The 18,600-nt window shown below is 37.8% G+C and overlaps 3 protein-coding genes across 3 annotated transcripts; 2 read left to right on the forward strand and 1 right to left on the reverse strand.

Moving 5' to 3' along the window:
* Positions 1–11: 11 nt before the first annotated feature.
* Positions 12–14,594, reverse strand: fbxl13 (F-box and leucine-rich repeat protein 13). Its single transcript, XM_067501480.1, has 21 exons — positions 14,341–14,594; positions 14,071–14,177; positions 13,686–13,779; positions 13,496–13,563; positions 9,474–9,628; positions 9,019–9,128; positions 8,830–8,928; positions 7,715–7,810; positions 7,481–7,616; positions 3,799–3,851; positions 3,319–3,419; positions 2,780–2,909; positions 2,243–2,341; positions 1,993–2,113; positions 1,719–1,881; positions 1,508–1,627; positions 1,267–1,390; positions 1,021–1,101; positions 606–740; positions 332–495; positions 12–247 (listed from the first exon to the last, which is right to left on the reverse strand). The coding sequence occupies exons 1-21, from the start codon at positions 14,410–14,412 to the stop codon at positions 160–162; spliced, it is 2,316 nt and encodes a 771-aa protein (XP_067357581.1). The 5' UTR covers positions 14,413–14,594; the 3' UTR covers positions 12–159.
* Positions 2,573–7,934, forward strand: LOC137125653 (leucine-rich repeat-containing protein 17-like). The gene is made up of 7 exons (XM_067501463.1): positions 2,573–2,839; positions 4,041–4,296; positions 4,398–4,877; positions 5,027–5,232; positions 5,975–6,130; positions 6,724–6,865; positions 6,959–7,934. The coding sequence occupies exons 2-7, from the start codon at positions 4,160–4,162 to the stop codon at positions 7,239–7,241; spliced, it is 1,404 nt and encodes a 467-aa protein (XP_067357564.1). The 5' UTR covers positions 2,573–2,839; positions 4,041–4,159; the 3' UTR covers positions 7,242–7,934.
* Positions 14,595–14,766: 172 nt separating the features above from the next.
* On the forward strand, positions 14,767–18,501 carry armc10 (armadillo repeat containing 10). Its single transcript, XM_067501472.1, has 6 exons — positions 14,767–15,267; positions 15,458–15,603; positions 15,824–15,958; positions 16,128–16,304; positions 16,491–16,562; positions 16,807–18,501. Exons 1-6 carry the CDS (start codon positions 15,009–15,011, stop codon positions 17,056–17,058), a joined length of 1,041 nt encoding a protein of 346 aa, XP_067357573.1. The 5' UTR covers positions 14,767–15,008; the 3' UTR covers positions 17,059–18,501.
* The last annotated feature ends 99 nt before the right edge of the window (positions 18,502–18,600 follow it).

Below are 18,600 nucleotides of genomic sequence, written 5' to 3' on the forward strand. Positions count from 1 at the left end.
AATGGCTCTAGTTTTACAAAATAATTACTTTTTGTTTGTTTACAATGTTTTTTGCCCTCTCTGTGTGTGGTGCTCTTGTTATCTCTTTTATGAATGCTGCACCACTACTCCGCAGGCATCATCAGTCTTAATGGGCCTTGTGACTAAATTGACAATTTGTCACATATTGTATCCGAACCAGTATGGAGGGTCGTCATTGCTATGCTCCCAGTACTTTACACGTTTCTGCAGCTTTAAGGCAGCCAACCTAAGGAAACACACATTCATTGGTCACTACAAGTGGTAATGTATGACTTTAATGTTGCAGTATTTTACTAAATTTGTGTCTTACCTGGAGATCCTGCTGCAGTAGGCCATTGTAATGGAGCACAGTGGAGGACAGACCTTTTCTAGATGTCGAAGCGTGTGATCTGTCAGCAGAACACAGCCACTTACATCAAGCTTTCGTAGGTACTGAGATGCACTTGTTAGATACTGTATTGCCATATCAGTCATCTAAGGCAGGGCAGAAGAAAATAGAGAAGGTGACAAGAACTGACAATGGAAAACACTATCATCATTTGCCAGGAAATATTTTAAAAAAAAGTGCTTTTGTGTATGTTTACCTTGGGACAACCTGACATCTGCAGTGTGGCCAAACCTCTGCAGTAAAATGAAATGGCTCGGATGGCTGGGTCAGACAAGGCTACACAGTGAGATACATCAACATGTTCGAGATCTCGTACATTCTTGCACAGCTTCTGTACTCATGAGAAAGACAGAGAGGAAATGTGAACTAATAACAAAATTAGTGAAGGATAGCCATAAAGGAAATGGGAAATCATAAAAGCTAGCATAGAAGCTCTGTTGGCAGTTGTTGGTAAGCAGAAATCAAATCTGTGAAATCGTTCACTAATTGTTTTCCTGTCACTTGATATTAGCAAACCTAGTTAGTAAACCTAGACCCATGGAAATTGTAAACTTTTCTGATAAAAAAAATCCACTACTGGTCATGTGTTAAAAGTCCAAGTAGATTTGTACCTCTATGCCAATGTCTGTGATGTAGACACAGTCCGCAAGAACTAACTTCCTCAAGTGAAGTCCCTCGACAGCACCCAGTCCCTAAAGATACAAATATCAAGACAGTGAGAGGTTACAACATGGGCAAGTTATCTCTATCTATCTATCTATCTATCTATCTATCTATCTATCTATCTGTCTATCTGTCTATCTATCTATCTATCTATCTATAGAGAGAGAACAATATATAGCCATATCTAAAAGTACCTGATCCTGAATGTTGCAACCACTGATGTCAAGGGAACAGATAGAGCTGCCACTCAGCCACTCCAGACTCATGTCTGTCAGTCTTTCACAGTAGCTCAGGTCAAGATGGTGCAGTTTACAAAACCTGATAAATTATACACAAGTGCATATACATGCATACAACAAAAAGCTACTATGTGACACTAATCACCAAACCACAGTATGGTGTGTTTATAACAGCATGTAAAGTCATATTATATACCTTTGTGCAATCCTGATGACAGAGATGTCAGTAAGTCCACTGCAATGACTAACATTCAGCTCTTGCAATTTGGTGACTGCTGAGCCTTCAGTCAAGTACTCAATGCCAACATCACTCACTCTTAAATGCAAACACAAATTAAATCATGATAAAGTACAGCAACAGCATCAGAGATTGAAAGAGTAAGATACTCAGCAGTTAACACACAAACTTGTTGCAAAAGGAGATGTCCAGGTATTGCAGGTTCTTCAGTGTGGCTACAGACTTCAGGGTGATGTCACTCATTCTGGGACACACTGCAGCATGGAGTCTGTGAAGGCCTTCTGAGCTGCTGCACAGGGCCTGCCAGCTGACATCTGATAGTTGGTTGTTTCCTAAAGCACACATAATGTGTAGAGCAGAGAGAATAACTATATAAATACATTTGTAAATGTATCTTTATCTGTACACTGAAAAAAAGGCTGCAAAATTCAAAATGATCTCACCCTCTGTGCAAAAGGTCTTAAGTTTGGCTCTTTCAGCAATGGCTTTGAAGGCAATGTCGGAAAGATGAGAAGCATCCAACAGAAAAATGGCAGACAGACAATGACATCTGTCAAGTAGTGCCTGCAAAATATGCAAGTCTTAACAAATAATTTTGTTTTCTTAATTAATATCAATTTTCTTCGGTTAAAAATTGCAGTGCAGTGATGTTAACACTGTATGACACTATGTGTTGAAAATTCTCACACTCACCAAGACACAGCTGTCTGACAGAGTGGGCATGTCATTGATAATGATCTCTTTGAGTGAAGGGCATCCGGCTGAAATGTATTTGAACCCACTTACTGTTACCTGTGAGGAGAGACAGGAAAATATGTGTCTACCCTACAATTCTCAATCCTTAAATTTCCACGGCCCCAAAAAGTGAAACCATACATCTGTTGCCAAACTAATGCTCATTCCATATTTTGCATGTTGGGGCATGTGTGTTGTGTTATGGGGTATACACAGGAGGATTGGGCGGACCAGAGCTGATTGCTTAAACCCAACCCCCCAAGCAAGTCTTTTACTCTCCCCCTACTTCAGATATTCGTTCATTTGCTCTGAGCTCTGACTGAGTGCAAACAGTCACCAGTATGCAGCCAGAAACAAGAGGAAGCATATGCAGAGAGCAGTGACTGGATCTATCCAAGGCAGAATGAACTTTCAAAAAGCAAAAGGCGTGGTCCTGTCTACAGTTGAAGCTCTGACTATATTTAGAAGCAAACCGTGAGCGGCATATCAACTGACCTGTGTGCAGCCAGACAGGTTGAGGTGGATGAGCCTGTGACAGCCCTTGCCTGTGGTCAGGTACAGAAAGCCTTTATCTGTAAATCTGTAGCAGTAGGCCAGACTCAAGTATTGAAGGTTGAGACAATTCCTGTTGAAATGAAGAGATTAATATATATGACAAATTATTTGTGTTTATGATGTGTTTTTGTTTTTCATAAGAGAAATATATCTTTGCATGCTATGTGAACTATTTCCAAAAGAAAGAATACTATTACCCATGAGAGTGTTTCCCTTGACAGTTAAGACCCCAGATCTATTATTCAAATAATTATAAAGTCTAGCAGTTATGCTTAATGTGCCAGCTTTATGTGCCAGTTCCCGTAAGGTTAGAACAGATCATGCTGCACCATGGAAAAACAAAAATAGGCACTATTCCGAAACAAGGTGCAAAAGGACAGAAAAATGAAGCATCGTGAAGGAAATATCAACTCACATGGATACACAAGCGAGATGGGCAGAAAGAAAAAAATCTTGAAATTTAATAACTGGATATTTACCTGGAGAGTTCTCTTAGAGCTTTGTTTGTTATAAGAGTGCAAGAAAGGTTCAAGTAGAGCAGGCATGGACAGCCTTCGACAATTTTCTGAACCATAACATCCTGTTAGAGAGCACATGGTTACTCTTAAATCATCAGTTACTAAAGTGTATGGGACAGTTTAATATCTAAAATCATAATCAACAGTATATAAAAAATGTAGCAACTTCGTTTTTGTGAAATTGAATAAATAATTCCAACAAGAGAGTAAACAAATGCTAGACCGTATCAATGATTATCATAATTTGCCAGATAGATATAATGCGATCTTTCCATTGTTTATTGTAATTGTTATATTATAAGTCAGAACTTTGCCAATATTTACAATTCTTGTTATCAATAAACTTAGATAAATTAGCACATCTGATAAGGCAAATTATCTTATCAACTGAAGATTTGTCTTAAAGGACATAATCAGGCAAATTAACAATGTTCTACTTACTGTAACATTAAAACACTCTGAGACATTAAGCTCCTGGAGATTTCTACATTGACCTAAGAAAAAAAACAGTAAAGCAGTAACTTTTTGTAATCATATTTACAGTAAGCTCCAAATAAGCAATATATACAATTGTGTAAGGAACAACAAGTGATACAGTATTCTCCCTTGTTGAAAAGCTGTATATACACTCCTGGACAGCTCCTTTGTCTTACACAATGTGCTACCTCTTGCTTCTTCTGCAGGGTCAGCAGCAGCTGTATCCCATCAACACAACAACACTGTTGCCCTTTAACCCAGGGCTTCTGTTTGCATAAGATTATCATCCCAAACCCCTTTTTCGGCGCTTCTTACAAAAAAAAGAATGCCTGCAGGGTTCAGAATGGGGATCTCTCTTCTCGTAGTCTTCCTTCTCCTGCTGCTGCTCCCATCCATTGAGATGAGAAGACAAAGGAAGGGCAGAGGCCCCAAAGCAATACGACAAAAACCCACACGGGACAGGTATGGATTTACTTGTGGGTCTTATTTGTTTGGTCAGTTTTTCAAAAATTCAACTGACTATTTAAACTGATGAATTTTTTTTCTTTTGAAAACCACATCAGGGTAAGAGGTGCTGGACGCCACAGCAGATCAGGCTCGTTTAGGCTTGTTGAACTGCCTGAGTGCTCAGAGTTGACAGAATCTGGAGATGTCTTTGTGGACTGTCAGGACAGACGTCTTCTCTCTATTCCCACCTCACAAACTTGGTCTAAAAAGCCCAAGCACTTGCTTCTAGCCCAGAACCAAATTAAAGTCCTTCAAGATGGGGCATTTTTGGGATATGAGAGTTTAACCAGTTTAGACCTGCAGCAAAACTATATCTCTTTAGTGGAAGAAGAGGCCTTTCGGGGCCTGACACACCTCACAACCCTGCTGCTGCAGCACAATCGCCTGGGAACACTTAGCGAAGAGGTCCTCATCCCCATGCCAAATCTACGCTACCTGCGTTTATATGATAATCCCTGGAATTGTCACTGCCAAATGGAGAGTCTCATACGCACCATTCAGGTCCCAAGCAACCGCAATCTAGGAAATCACGCCAGGTGATTGAATTCACAAAAAAACCTTTTACAATATAATTTGCTGTTCAAAATCCACAAGCGTATTGGACATTATGGAGCTTCAGAATAGCAAATAGGCTCCAAATATTATATTTGCTTTATCAATGCTTTACCTTTATTTCCTCTGCCAGGTGTGCAAAGCCTTTCAAACTAAAAGGAACGAAACTGAAGCAGGTTGACCCTGGGTTACTCTGTAAAGAGTCACACCCAACTACTGATCTAGAAACAGATCCAATAAGTTCTGTAGAGCCTAGTTCACTTCGCAGCAAACCTAATGCCATCAATTCTTGCCATACCTACCTTTTCCCTCAAGTACGAATGGACTGCAGTAAACAAGGTAAGTCCACAATCAGTTTTTCACATAAATCATTTTTAGGTTGTTGTACCCTACACAAAGTGCCACTATATTTTGAGAAATAAAACACACATTTCTTATGCAACAGAGAGGTTAGTAAAAATACCTGAAAAGAATCATGTCATAAAACTTGTGTGCTCAGGAACAAATATTATAATTGTCTGACTAGAGATTATCAGCGCCTATGACTGAAATAGCAAAAAACTCACATCTGGTTTGGCACATGTTTTTGATCTAACACTATGCTGCTTGCTTCTTTAACCTCTGATAGATTGTGTGTTACAGTCCTTACAGACCTTATGAACAACTTGGAAAACAGTTGCTAAACAAGGTTTGGCTAATACATCACATTAGATCCTTTTGAAAACATATTTTAAGTGCCTAAGAATAGACTAAATAAAATAATGTGCTACTATTATCTGCCTCCTGCTGGCAGAAAGCCTAGGGTATAGTATCACATTCTTCGGCAGAGGCAGAACATAAGTTTGACTCTCTGCCAGTGTTTCAGTGAGTGAACTTGGAGTACTAACAGTTCAAATTCTAGCTGATTTTCTCGAGAGTTTGACAAAATTGAATGCCATTAATGAAAAGTCCGCCCATTATCAAAATTTATAATTAAAACAAATACTGGTCACAAAGGAACCAGTGTTATTTTTCAGTCTGGAGTTTTAAAATCTAATATATTGTGTATCCCATTAATTAAAACCATCCTCTCTTTGTTTAGGTCTAACAGAGGTGCCTGCAGGTATTCCAGAGGACGTTGTTTATATAGATCTGTCTCATAATTCAATCCGTCATCTCAAAGCAAGAGATTTCCAAAGCGCGATAAGCCTCAGAACCCTTAACCTCAGTAATAACAACATGGAGCACATGGACACAGGTAAAACCTTATATGAGTGACTTAAAGCTAAACTGGAATTGAACCATCAAAGCTGCAGTTACAAGGCATACACTCTAATCAGTCAGCTATCCAGTCACTCTTTTTGTGTTACCATCACTGTGTTCCACATGGTGATTTGGCACGGGTTTTTATACCGGATGCCCTTCCTGCTGCAAACCTCCCATTTTATGCAGGCTTTTATGCAGACCGGCACCAAGGTGACCCTTGGTGGCTAAGCAGGGCTACCTGGTGGGGTGGGATTCAAACCCCCGGGCTGTCTGCATCCCGACCCAATGCTCTACCACTGAGCCAGAAGGCCCCCTATGAATCATAGCCAGTATTATTGTATATTCCTAAAAGAGGAAAACCTACACAAATCAACTTGTGTTTTTCTTTGGCTGATAGATGATATGTCTGCAACTTCTCCTGGCTTCTGTTCCCCATTTTCCTTCCTTTAGAGACAGCAGGCATTGGGCCATCTTTGTGTATACAGTAATAGTTTTATTTATAGAGGGAAAAGATAGGTGGTTTAAAGTTATAAAGGGATTCTTTTGCTTCATTGATACAGACAAATAAAACTTTCTCTCTGATAGCTTCTCTGTCAGGGCTACTGCACCTCCATGAGCTGGACCTGTCTGATAATAGTCTGCATTTTGTCAAGTACGGGGTTCTGGAAGACCTTTATTTCCTATCACAGCTAAAATTAGGAGGAAACCCCTGGGTGTGCAACTATAGGTGGGTACTTGTCTAAGTACTTGTACTGTTGTGTACAATCTGCATTTGTTTGAAGTATATCTAAATATTTTTCAAAACCTGACACTATTTCAGCATCCACTACATGGTATACTGGCTGCGTCTGCACCCAGGGGTGAGGCACTCCGGCTTGGTGTGTCGTTCTCCACCTGAACACACTGGAGAGCGTGTGGAGAAGTATGTGAGTTCCTACAACAGAGAGTGCCCAAAGGACAGGCAGAACAGCAAAACAGATCAAGACCAAACAGACCCTGAGCTCTGGAACACAGCAATGGAGGTGCATGGAGAGGTAGAGGAAGAGCTGGAACCGAGCAACTTGAGAGCACCACAGAAATACGACATTATCAGACTGTCCTGACTCAAGTAATAAGTAGCCTTAAATATGTCTTTAAAAATGCTCTTGGATTTCTCTTCTTTTAGTTCCATTCAATAGTATAAAACAATCTTTATCAGATGGAAAAAGGTAGATTTTCAGTGCTGCTTTTATGCTTTGTCTTTCTTGTGTAATCAGATATAAGAAATGTCAACTGCTCACTGTTTTGACTAATTATTACATATTAACAAAAAACATGTGGCATTAGAATCTGCAATACTCACTGATACATTTCAAGCTGAGCCATTTTAGAGTTGTGCAGCCACGCAGATTAAGATGGATCACAAATGGGCGGTAGTTTTGCAGTATCTGCTTCACAGTTTTGTCTTTTATCCAGTCTCTTTCCACAGAAAGGTTGATCTAACAGGAAATACATTAGGAAACATAAATACAAAGCATTCTAATAGAATTTCAAACATCACTATGAATTAAATGCAACAATCGATTTCTATACAGACCTGACTCCACAGCATGCCTGACTGGATAATGGCTTTCCATGTGCAACATACTTCAGCACAATTTAGCCAGTCTCTTAATTGTAGATACTGAAAGATCTGCAGAGAATACAACTTATCTAGTCATTCTAAAAATTGTTTTTATCATTTTTTATCATGGCTACAATCTTAATATTTATGGTTTTCATTCAAAAATAAACTCACTATGACTGACTTATCATAATGCGAGACTAAGGTTTTTTATGGTAATTTTTTAGCTAACTACTCAGTACATATAAAATCTGAATAATATGCTGGCCTGGAAGATGTCTTAGAATTCATATAATAACTTAAAATCCAAGCAAAGCACTTAAGAATATAAAAACAAATCCACAACTTAAAGCAATAAAGCAACTTTTAAAGTAATAATTTCACTCATATTCAGATAGATAGGCCTCCCCTTGGAAACATTTGGCCAAAGTCAAGGGGACAGTTAGATGGCCCAACAAGGGTTATTACCACTTCTGCCACTGACACTTTGCAAGGCAGAGGGATCCAAGTATACAAGCAGCCCATTCTCTCTCCAATTATAGTCATGTTGGAGCTTCATGTATTAATTGGCATGTCAGACAGAAACACCAGAGCAGTCAAAGCCAAAACTGGGGCTACAACTTATTAGTTAATAAAAGTTTATGAAATAACTTGCTCAGGGAAATTTCCATTATATTTATAAACTAGGGAGGCAGATGTTTGAAAGTACCAATGTGACAATGATGTAAGACCTGCAAAAATATTAATACATAAAACAACAATGGATCTTGTAGGTGAGTTGTCTGCAAAACATAACAGACAACTTCCAGGAGTAATGGGTAATAAGCACACTAGTGCAAATTCAGCTGCAACTGGCTATAATCAACTGGCCTAAGAGAGGCGAGAAGTATGTTTACAGTAAAGTCTTATGTAACAAATATGATCTCATCCCTGGCTGCGTAGAGAACAAGTGAAGCTGCTACAACTTTAAAAAGCCAAGGCCATCCTCTCTGTAGGTATAAAATAAACAGGTTCATGAACTATAAACAAAAAAATATATATAGAAGCTCACTGAGCGATACATGAATTCTTAAATCTGAAAGAACTACCTTCAATGAGAGGCTGCTAGGAAGCTGTGAGAGACTGTCACTTCCTTCTCTAATCTGATGGTCTTCCCTGCCATTTTTCATAAATCCCATTTCCAGATTCTGCAAGATGCATACAAATACACAAACAATATAGTTCATTAATAGAGAATAGAGTTGGAGAGTCTCAAAGTTCCAATATAATATTAATACCTTAAAATACTCTTTTGCTCTCTTTGACTCCTTTGTAACAGTGTTCCATGCAGCTACAATCCGTCTAAGACGTTCAATGCTTATAAGTCTTTCAAGTTTCTTGACAGCCGCTATATGGAAAGAAATTAGATCTTTATATGAAATATTTCCATTTCTGCATTTTTGCATCAATGATATTATGATCACAAAGTTGGAAATTGGGGTTTTCAATGAAGAAGTTCAGAGTTTATTTAAGAAATGTACAGGGGACAAAATGAGTCATGGGATTGGGTGTGTAAGTGGGGGAAGAAATGAATGTCAGGAAAGACATTTGGGTACATTTCTAAACCACAGTGCATGTTTTCTCTGGCTATATACATGAGACACTCAAAGCTTGCAAAAACAATCAATCCACATTTTTAAGCCAACATTCCTGATGATTATATTTGAACTCAGAAATACTTGTTGTCACTTACCAGACCGTGTCTTCTTGTGTAATTTTACCCGATGCGACCATTTAGAGAGTGTGACCCGCTGCCATTTCATCTCAAAGTGCTTCTTTGTCATGTCCATCTTCAGAGCCAGGTCTGTGGCATCTCTCTTGCGCTTTGTGGTGAACCTCTTCCACCTCCTGTCTCCAACAGCAAGCACAGCTCATTAATAATTTAGGGGACAGTCTTGCAGGCCATCAGGAAGCTGCAACTACTCAACAGTACGGGAATTAATTACATGAGAAAATATTCAATAAACAAATCAAATATTTACATTATTATCTTATCTGAAGCAAATATACATGACTGATGGGATATAAGGACAGCAATGCAAGTAACTGAACTAATAGCCTAATAGGTGAAAGAGAATTTGTGAAATATGATATTCTAATGAACTGGCCCGCTTGTTAACAGTGATCCAGAGGTAACAATATGTGGGTCACATTTCTGCTTAGAGCTCTATAGAGTCACTCTCTCTTGTAAGCCATGAATATTTTTGACATGTTATACTGACCAAAATCAAGGCCTTAACATTACATTTGCAAAGTATGATAATACATATGTTAATTTACAATACTTAGTATTTAAAGTTTATAAAATGTTAAAATATTAATTTATAACCACAATCTAACCTCAACAGACACAACATAGTGTAAACAAAGACACATTTATAACAAGACATGGAACAGGAATTAAACATGTTTTTAGGGTTTAATTTTCAGGACAAATGTCTTGAGTCATCACAATACAGTTGTTTACATAAATGCTACACCAAACATTTTTAAATTAGGTTGATTTTTATATAGCATCAGTGCTGTCTAATTACTTTTTTTACAATCAATGAGTTAAGAGAATCTGAAAAAAATATTATCCTTCGTTGTACTTTCAGATAATTCCTTGCAGTCAAACTATGCGAAAAAAAACATGAGAAAAAAAGGGCAGAGCACAACTCATTTTTATCTATTTTAAAAGAGTCAACTGCTGTTGCTACTACAGCTGGATACAGTGGTTAAAATCTAAAAAACCTTTCAGGGTTGCACTTAGTTGTTATAGGCTTCACTTCTCTCCATTAGCATTTTCAACATAAACCATGAAGATGGTCTTTGATATGGGACACTAAAGCTTTGTTTCTCTTGTGAAGAAAAGTGGTGTCCTCTGCTTCTTCCATGCATAATTATGGGCAGATGAATTCTTATCAACACACAAGCACACATAAAATCAAACTATGAAGGGGCATCAGTTTCCCAGCAATTTTTTAAGATTTAAGTGGTTTGAAAAAACTATAAAAAGCTCCCTTTACCACCTGGAAGAGACTTTTTTAAATCGTTTGCGGTAATTATGAAAATGTAGCTGGCTTCTACTGCTGAAAATTTTAAACTAGAGTCCTGTTGTGAATCAGATTCGGTAGGAGGAACTACCCATGATGACATCTGTAAAAATAAAGTATGCAGTATTTATATGCAGTTAACAGGCTGCCAACTACCAAAAACCAAAGTTAAAGGATCTGTTTTCTCTGATCCTGTTGACCTTACTGCCAGTGCCACTTCCATTTGTTCTGGTGTTTATGACAAGCAAGACACTGGGCTGGACTCTGGGCTTCCGCCACACCATCATTTAGCAGGCACAAAAAAAGTATTATTTATTTATTATTTATTAAATTTATTATTTAATTAAGGACATTTTGTAAACTATGGTAATTCTGGGGAAAGTGGAATATCGCTGCTGTCACACGACTCAACCACCCGTTGCCCCAGATAACAAAACAAAATAAAATTCACTATATCAACTGTGTGTAATTGTGTTTCTGTCTTTAAATCGCTTGTGTGTATTTTAGTGCACAATGGCTGCTGGTGAGATTCTAATGCAGTGGTTCTGGTTCCCAACTTTTGTCTCGTGTTCCCTTATAACCCTTTATAGTCATGTTCAAAATCTGTTAATTTTATTTCATTTTAAACTGAATGTTAATTACTAAACAAAGGGGGTGGCTGTAGGTCAGTGAAATTTCCATTATATTTATAAACTAGAGAGGCAGATGTTTGAAAGTACCAATGTGACAATGACGTAAGACCTGCAAAAATATTAATACATAAAACAACAATGGATCTTGTAGGTGAGTTGTCTGCAAAACATAACAGACAACTTCCAGGAGTAATGGGTAATAAGCACACTAGTGCAAATTCAGCTGCAACTGGCTATAATCAACTGGCCTAAGAGAGGCGAGAAGTATGTTTACAGTAAAGTCTTATGTAACAGATATGATCTCAAAATAAAATTCACTATATCAACTGTGTGTGATTGGGTTTCTGTCTTTAAATTGCTTATGTTTATTTTAGTGCACAATGGCAGCTAGTGAGATTCTAATGCAGTGGTTCAGGTTCGCAACTTTTGTCTCATGTTCCCTTATAACCCTTTATAGTCATGTTCAAAATGTGTTCATTTTATTTGATTTTAAACAGAATGTTAATTACTAAAGAAAGGGGGGTGGCTGTAGCTCAGCTGGTAAGGCAGTCTTCCACAGACCACAAGGTCAGTGGTTAAATCCCTGGTCCCAGATATATGTCAAAGTCTCTGGGCAAGATCCCTAACAGCCCATTTCATCCCCAGCTGTGCAGTGCTGGTCCAAGCCCAATAGAAATTGGGGAAGGTTGCGTCAGGAAGGGCATCCAGCATTAAAACTGTGCCAAATCAAAATGCAGTCTTGATCCACTGTGACGACCCTGAACTCACGGAATAAGCCGAATGGACAAAAAACAAAAACAAAACAAATAAAACAGTAAAATGTACTGTCACAATAAAGATTTTGTCAGTTGTCCTTGGACAAGGAGCAACAGAGAGTGACTAGCCAAAATGCACCATTTTTAATTCCTATGGCAAAAGATTTTTGGTGCACAAGGTCAACTCTACAGCAGACAACATATGCCCAAATGAAGGGAAACACCAAACCAGTCAGTTCAGACATATCAACCCACTGATTGCAATCAAAGGATATAAACTAGACTCCTACCATCCACCCATCTGTACTAGTCATGTTTCTTACAAAGCTTTAACTCAGGAGTAGCAGTTTTGTGTGTGCTCATGCAAGCAGCCTGCATGGTGCTAGAAATCATGGTTTTACCTTGTCCATCCACCCTCACTGCCCAGGAAAAAGATGAAGAGTAATCTGCTTTGTTTAAGCAGAATCTAGTGTCTCCTTTCAGGAGTATAGAACTCATATTCCATTTCTAGTAGCTTGCAGATCAACCTGGAGTGGGATCTTGTAGTTGGTGAAAGTCGTCCAAAGTTCAACCTTTAAAAGAACTTTGCTTCAACCTCAGAATGAAAATACTTTTTTATTGTGGGTAGCAATGAAGTATAGTCCAGGGAGTTTGGACTCTAAATAGAAGTAAACGTTTTTAAGATAATCCACAGTTACGGAGCCAAATATGCAGATGAAAAAAGCTCAAGGGACCCTTAAAGTCAAATCATAGCTAGAGAGAGTAAACAGATGAAAAATAGTATAAAAACTATGGCAGTACAGAAGGGATTTTGTTTACTGTAAGATAAACTGTTGATTGAAATTGTATTTCTGAAGTATTTTCGCAAATAAGGGCAAGTGTTTATGTTGCCAAGAACATGGCAGCACTGGTTGATAAATGGAAATTGAAAATTGTCATTATACTAATGCATTTTGCCACAGGGCCTTCATCACGGCAGTTTTGTGTCAAATCAAGTGTTTACATTGCAAATCCCTAATTCTCTTACAACTACAAAATTAATCAACTACTTTTATTTAAAAAAAAAAAGTTTGTTAAGTTTAGTATTGCAATGGTTTAGAAAAATTGTCTTGGCGGGAGATTGTTGCACTTTACTCAAACGAGCCAATAAAAAACAATAATGACCCTTATCACGAGATAAGCCAAAAGGACAAAAAAATGTCCAAATGCAGATGGACCTCATAGGTCTCATGGCCTACTTTCTCACAATTAATTAAAATCGTGTTGATTTTAACTGTAACACTGCAGCCCTACCTGAAGCAAGAGCTTGTTAAATTCTTCCTGTAGTAGGAGTAGGCCTTCTCAAGCAGACAAACGGAGATCTAGAAACCAAGACAGAACAGCAAGTATCACATGAGCACTAAAATGGTTCATTTGGTTAATTTGACTAGAAAATCTGAGCTAAAAGATTTCATGGCATGAACACTATAAAACCATACTGTACCAAATCATCTGACTCCACACTGGCAGTGTCCACAGTGCTACATCTCAGGAAGGTTTTTCTGGTGCAGAGTTTAGTATCTTCAACAAACTTTTGCCTAAATAAATTAATAAAGACCACATCAAACACTGATAAAGTTGCATCCCTGAATGGTTTGGTTCGTCAACTGTTAATTTGTATAAAATACCCTCAGTAAACAGTTACCCTTAGATACATTTTGGGGGGCAGAGAGGGTATGTAATGTTACATATGGGAAAAATGCTTTTAATCCTTATTCCTCCACACTTGCTGGTCTACCACGACTTACTCCCAGGAGTAAGTGAAAACTTGAGAAAGTGAGCCACCAAGTGTCCATATCAAGAAAGGTTACAAAAAAAGGGCTACCTACCAGTCAACATCCTGAAGATTATCGTGTCCCTGGTAAGCTATTAGAGTGTTTTTCAAAAACTGTATTGGGTCATTAGGACATGACAAGCAAGAAGCTGCCAATAGCGTCTGTTGACAAATATAATTAAAAGATCAGAACTTTTCACATAACATTACAAGAGAAATATTTTAATGGTAATATTAGTTAAATACATAGGTATTCGTCAAATATTCCTAACTGACAGTGTATGTTATCTGCTGAAGAGCTGACTTAAGTTCGTGTTAACTTTACCTTATATATTTGTGTCAGGCAATGTTTCCGTTCACATTTGTTTAGAATAGGTCCTGTGTTTGCTGCAGCCATATTTCGCCTGTGGAGATTAGCAATCACTATTAACTAACCATTAGTTAGTGTAACATATTGCTAGCAGGCTTTAGCGTTTTCCAGATTTTCCTGGTAACGTTTCGCCGTCTTTTGTTGCCAGGTAACGAAAGTTAATTGTTGGACAGCTAAGATCATGACTTGCCACAAAGTTAGGTGTAGTACACGAAAGTCACGTTCTGAACTTGAACTCAAATAACTTTTCATTTTAATAATTATTTAACTTTTGAAAAGTAATTTCAACTATGTATTACCATGTTAGAGGCTAATATTTTGTTTACAACTAGAAATGACATGCTAGTCACCCAGAGAAAGTTTTGGTCGGCCATTCTTAGCTGGCCGGAACAACGGAACAAAACATTGTTGACAACTGGGACTTATGGATGTAGCAAACAGCTATAGTTTTCTCAACAATTACATTTATTTTGTGGATGCTTTGTAATTGTTTCGATGAGTTGTCATCACTGCTAGCTAACTAATGAGGAGTGTTAAGTTACTAGACTATACTCATAGCGTGTTAGAGCTTCTGCATCTTAACGCTAGCTAGCCAACTAGCAGCTGGGTTACGATAAGGCAGCATGGGGGATGGCACTGTTACTCCTAGGCTCGGCAACATGAAGGCGTTGCTTGGAATTGTTGCCGGAGCCGGAGCTTTTTACGGTATATACAAACTTGTGAGCGGAGGAAGTTTCAAGAGAAATAAGAAAAGTGCAAACGGTGAAAGTCCTAGTGTCAGGAGGAGTCAGCAGAGTGAAGTTACCCTAAAGCCGGGGAGTCTGCTGGCAAAAGTGTCCGGACTGGATGTTGCCTGTCCCCGACCTGTGGATGGAGCATCAGGTGAGAACCATAGAGCTCATAAAAGTGGACAAAAAGAAAACTTGTTCCTAAACTATAGCTTATACCTAAATAGTATACCAGATTTTTCCACTAGTGTGAACATGGACATAAACACTTTAGCAAATTACCAATCGTTATTCATTCTATTACTTAATAATGACTACATTCAATTGAAACTTTTTCTTTATAGGCGATATCATCCATCCGTCCCCAGGAAACTTGGAGCCACAGCACCTGAAAATTTTGCTATCCAGCCTGCAGACCATCAATAATCCATTCGAAAGATTTCAGATCCTGCTTACCTTAGCAAATGCTGCTGCCTTTACTGTGAATCAGGTATAGTAAAACTTTACCTTTAGTTAAACCTTCTAAATGTGAGCTTAATATATGTGTTTTATTGCTAAACAAGAATTTTCTAATCTTGTAGTTTATCAAGTTGAACCCATCTACAGTTGTTGTATTTTTTTTTTTTAGTTGTCTCACTCAAATGTCTGTGTAATACTTATGACATGGTAATTATTCACAATGCTCTATTTCTGCTCTATTGATCCCTCAGAATCTAATACGGGAATTAGAAGGGATTCATATCATAGCGGGTTTCCTCTCTGATCCAGCAGCAGAGGTTAGAGTGCAGACTCTAATTGCTTTAAATAATTTGTGTATGAACATCAAAAACCAGGAACAAATCAAGGTAGGTTTCCATCTACACAACAATTACCATTTGATTAGTATGAGAAGTATCCTTAAGCTCCCTCCGTATGCCTTTTTTAAAATTAATTAATGTATTTATTTTGAAGGGTTAGAAGTTAGAAGTTAGAAGGGTTAGAAGTTTTTCACTAACCACTTTTCTTGTCTTGCAGGTTTATGTGCCAAAAGTGCTGGAACTGATTGAAATGTCACCAGTGAATTCTGACCTTCAGCTTGGTGCTCTTAGACTGTTGACAAACCTTTCAGTCACAGACAAGCATCAGTACCTGTTTAAAGAATCAATTACACTTTTACTGTCTCTACTTGTTGTGAGCAATGAAGCATTACAGGTTGGTATCAGGTTACTTCTCAATTGATGTCTTTATCTTTAAGAATTCCTAAGTCATGATATCATATATTGTATTACCTATATCGTTCTACAATATTTGCAAAAATGTATGTTTAGTTGGAAACTAGAACAGTATAGCTGTTAATTCAACACCTGTGTAAAGCTCTTTTGATATTTGTTGTTTTAGGTTCAAGCTTTGAAAGTCCTTGTGAATGTGTCATCTAATCCAGATATGATGGATGACATTGTCCAAGCTCAGGTAAAAATAAAAGGATATAATTGCAGTTTTTATCAGATCAATCAATTTAACTAAAACAATATGCATAGTATTCAAGTTTTCTAATACATTGAAACTCAACCACCTTGATTTCTGCATTGAGGTCATCAGAACAAACAAAAGTACAACATAATTTATGTGTTTTATAGCCAAACAATTTTTTCAAATGTTGAATTTAAACTGAAGAATACATATTGATGATGTTTAAGTTTTCTTTTTGGCACAGGCACCAGCTTCGGTTGTGCTGCTGTTTGATGCACGAACAGCCCCTGCAGTGCTATTGCGACTCCTGACGTTTGCAGGGAATTTAAAGGCTTGGAGGCCCTCAGCCCAGGTGGCTGATGAACTGAGGCAGAAGCAGGATTGCCTCTTTCGGGTGATGTTAGATGAATCATCCCAGCTTCACAGCAGACTGGTTCAGCTGCTTTCACACCCTAATGGGGAGATTCAAGCCCAGGTGGCTCGTATCTTGACATAGACCTCCCTCTCTGCACTTTCAATCCATGCTCAGCTTTTACTTTCACACACTTTGCCAAAGCCAACAACCTGTCCCCTTTAAGGTAATTCAAAAATCCTTTGATATGACTTTTATAGAAGAATATACGTACCCTGCTTTGGATACTTGCACTCTCTATACCTTCAGTATAATATTAATAATACACTAAACTAAATTATCTATTTCACTTCACCAGTCACTCCTCCCTGATCTCTAGTTATGTTTACCCCACTAAATAACGAGCAGTGAGTGACTGAGAAGAATATCATCTTGCACTGAAGAGAGTGTAAAAACAGGCCACCTTTTTTTGTTTTTTCCTGCTGACAAGAGTTTTTTTTCATTGCCAGAGACCATTTTTTTTCAAAGATCCACAGTGCCCTGACTTCTGAGAAAGTCACCTCATTTCTCTGAAGATACTTTCGAGATATTTCTGATTTTAAACCCACTGCCAAACAGTTTTTATAGAATGTGTCCACATAACCTCTGCAGCATGACACAACTTTCAGTCCTTGTGTGGTTTAGTGAGACAATTGCTGCCCATCTCAGCATGCGTTAGAGACCCAAGTAAAGAATGTGGTGCAACTCCTGTCCTTGCTAATGAGTCAATGTGTAGGACTTAAACATCAAAGTCCAATGGTAGCAAAATTAAATTTAAAAAAATCTGTGTATTTAAATTGAAAAAGTGTACAATGTTTTTAGAAGAACAATTGTGAATCTAACCTGTGGCGGCTTCTGTGACAATGTGAGAACCTTCTGTCTTATGAAAAACTTGATAATATTTTTGGGACACCTTGTTTTCTTTTAAAGTAACTAGCTAGTGCTGCCTGGATGTGTTGATCCAGGATGTACTGGTATTAAATTTCTCAGCAAGAGGAAAGTGCTGGGGAAACAGATGTCTTGACTGATAAAAGTTGCAACCAAAAAATAAAGTCAGGTAGTTCTTTAGCTTAAAAATAAAAATATTGTTTGACTTGGACCCTACTAATTATGATGATGCTAATGATAATACTATAATTAAGTGAAAAATGCACAAACTGGTTGAACTGCAAGTGACAGATGCACATGTTTTGTAGCTGTAGGACTGGAGCTGAAAATCCATCTGCTGAGTTGCTGAACAATATTTTCAAAAAGGACTTAGGGGCATACCTCAAAGTTGCATGACAAACATGGCAAGTAACTTAAACTATTACTTTTTTAAATGCAAAAATTATGGAATGAGCCAATCCAGGTCTTTAGAAATGCTGCAAATTTTTGAGGACACTGACTTTATTTAACCCAGGTCCCAAATATCTCTCAGGCAATATGGTTTACCAGAAAAGATACAGCAGGAAGCTAATTTACTCTTTGACCTAGATGACATTTATTTAATGGTATTAAGAAAGTTGTTTGTGTATTTGAATGTTTCAATAAATACCCTATGACCTATCCATCTCTTTATTTGTTATGTTTACTGTAGTATATTCAACTGGAAACATTCAGGGCTTGGATTTGTGTCAAGGACTAAAATAAAATATTAATGGAGAA

Source organism: Channa argus, chromosome 4, assembly GCF_033026475.1.
Source record: "Channa argus isolate prfri chromosome 4, Channa argus male v1.0, whole genome shotgun sequence".
NCBI lineage: Eukaryota > Metazoa > Chordata > Actinopteri > Anabantiformes > Channidae > Channa > Channa argus.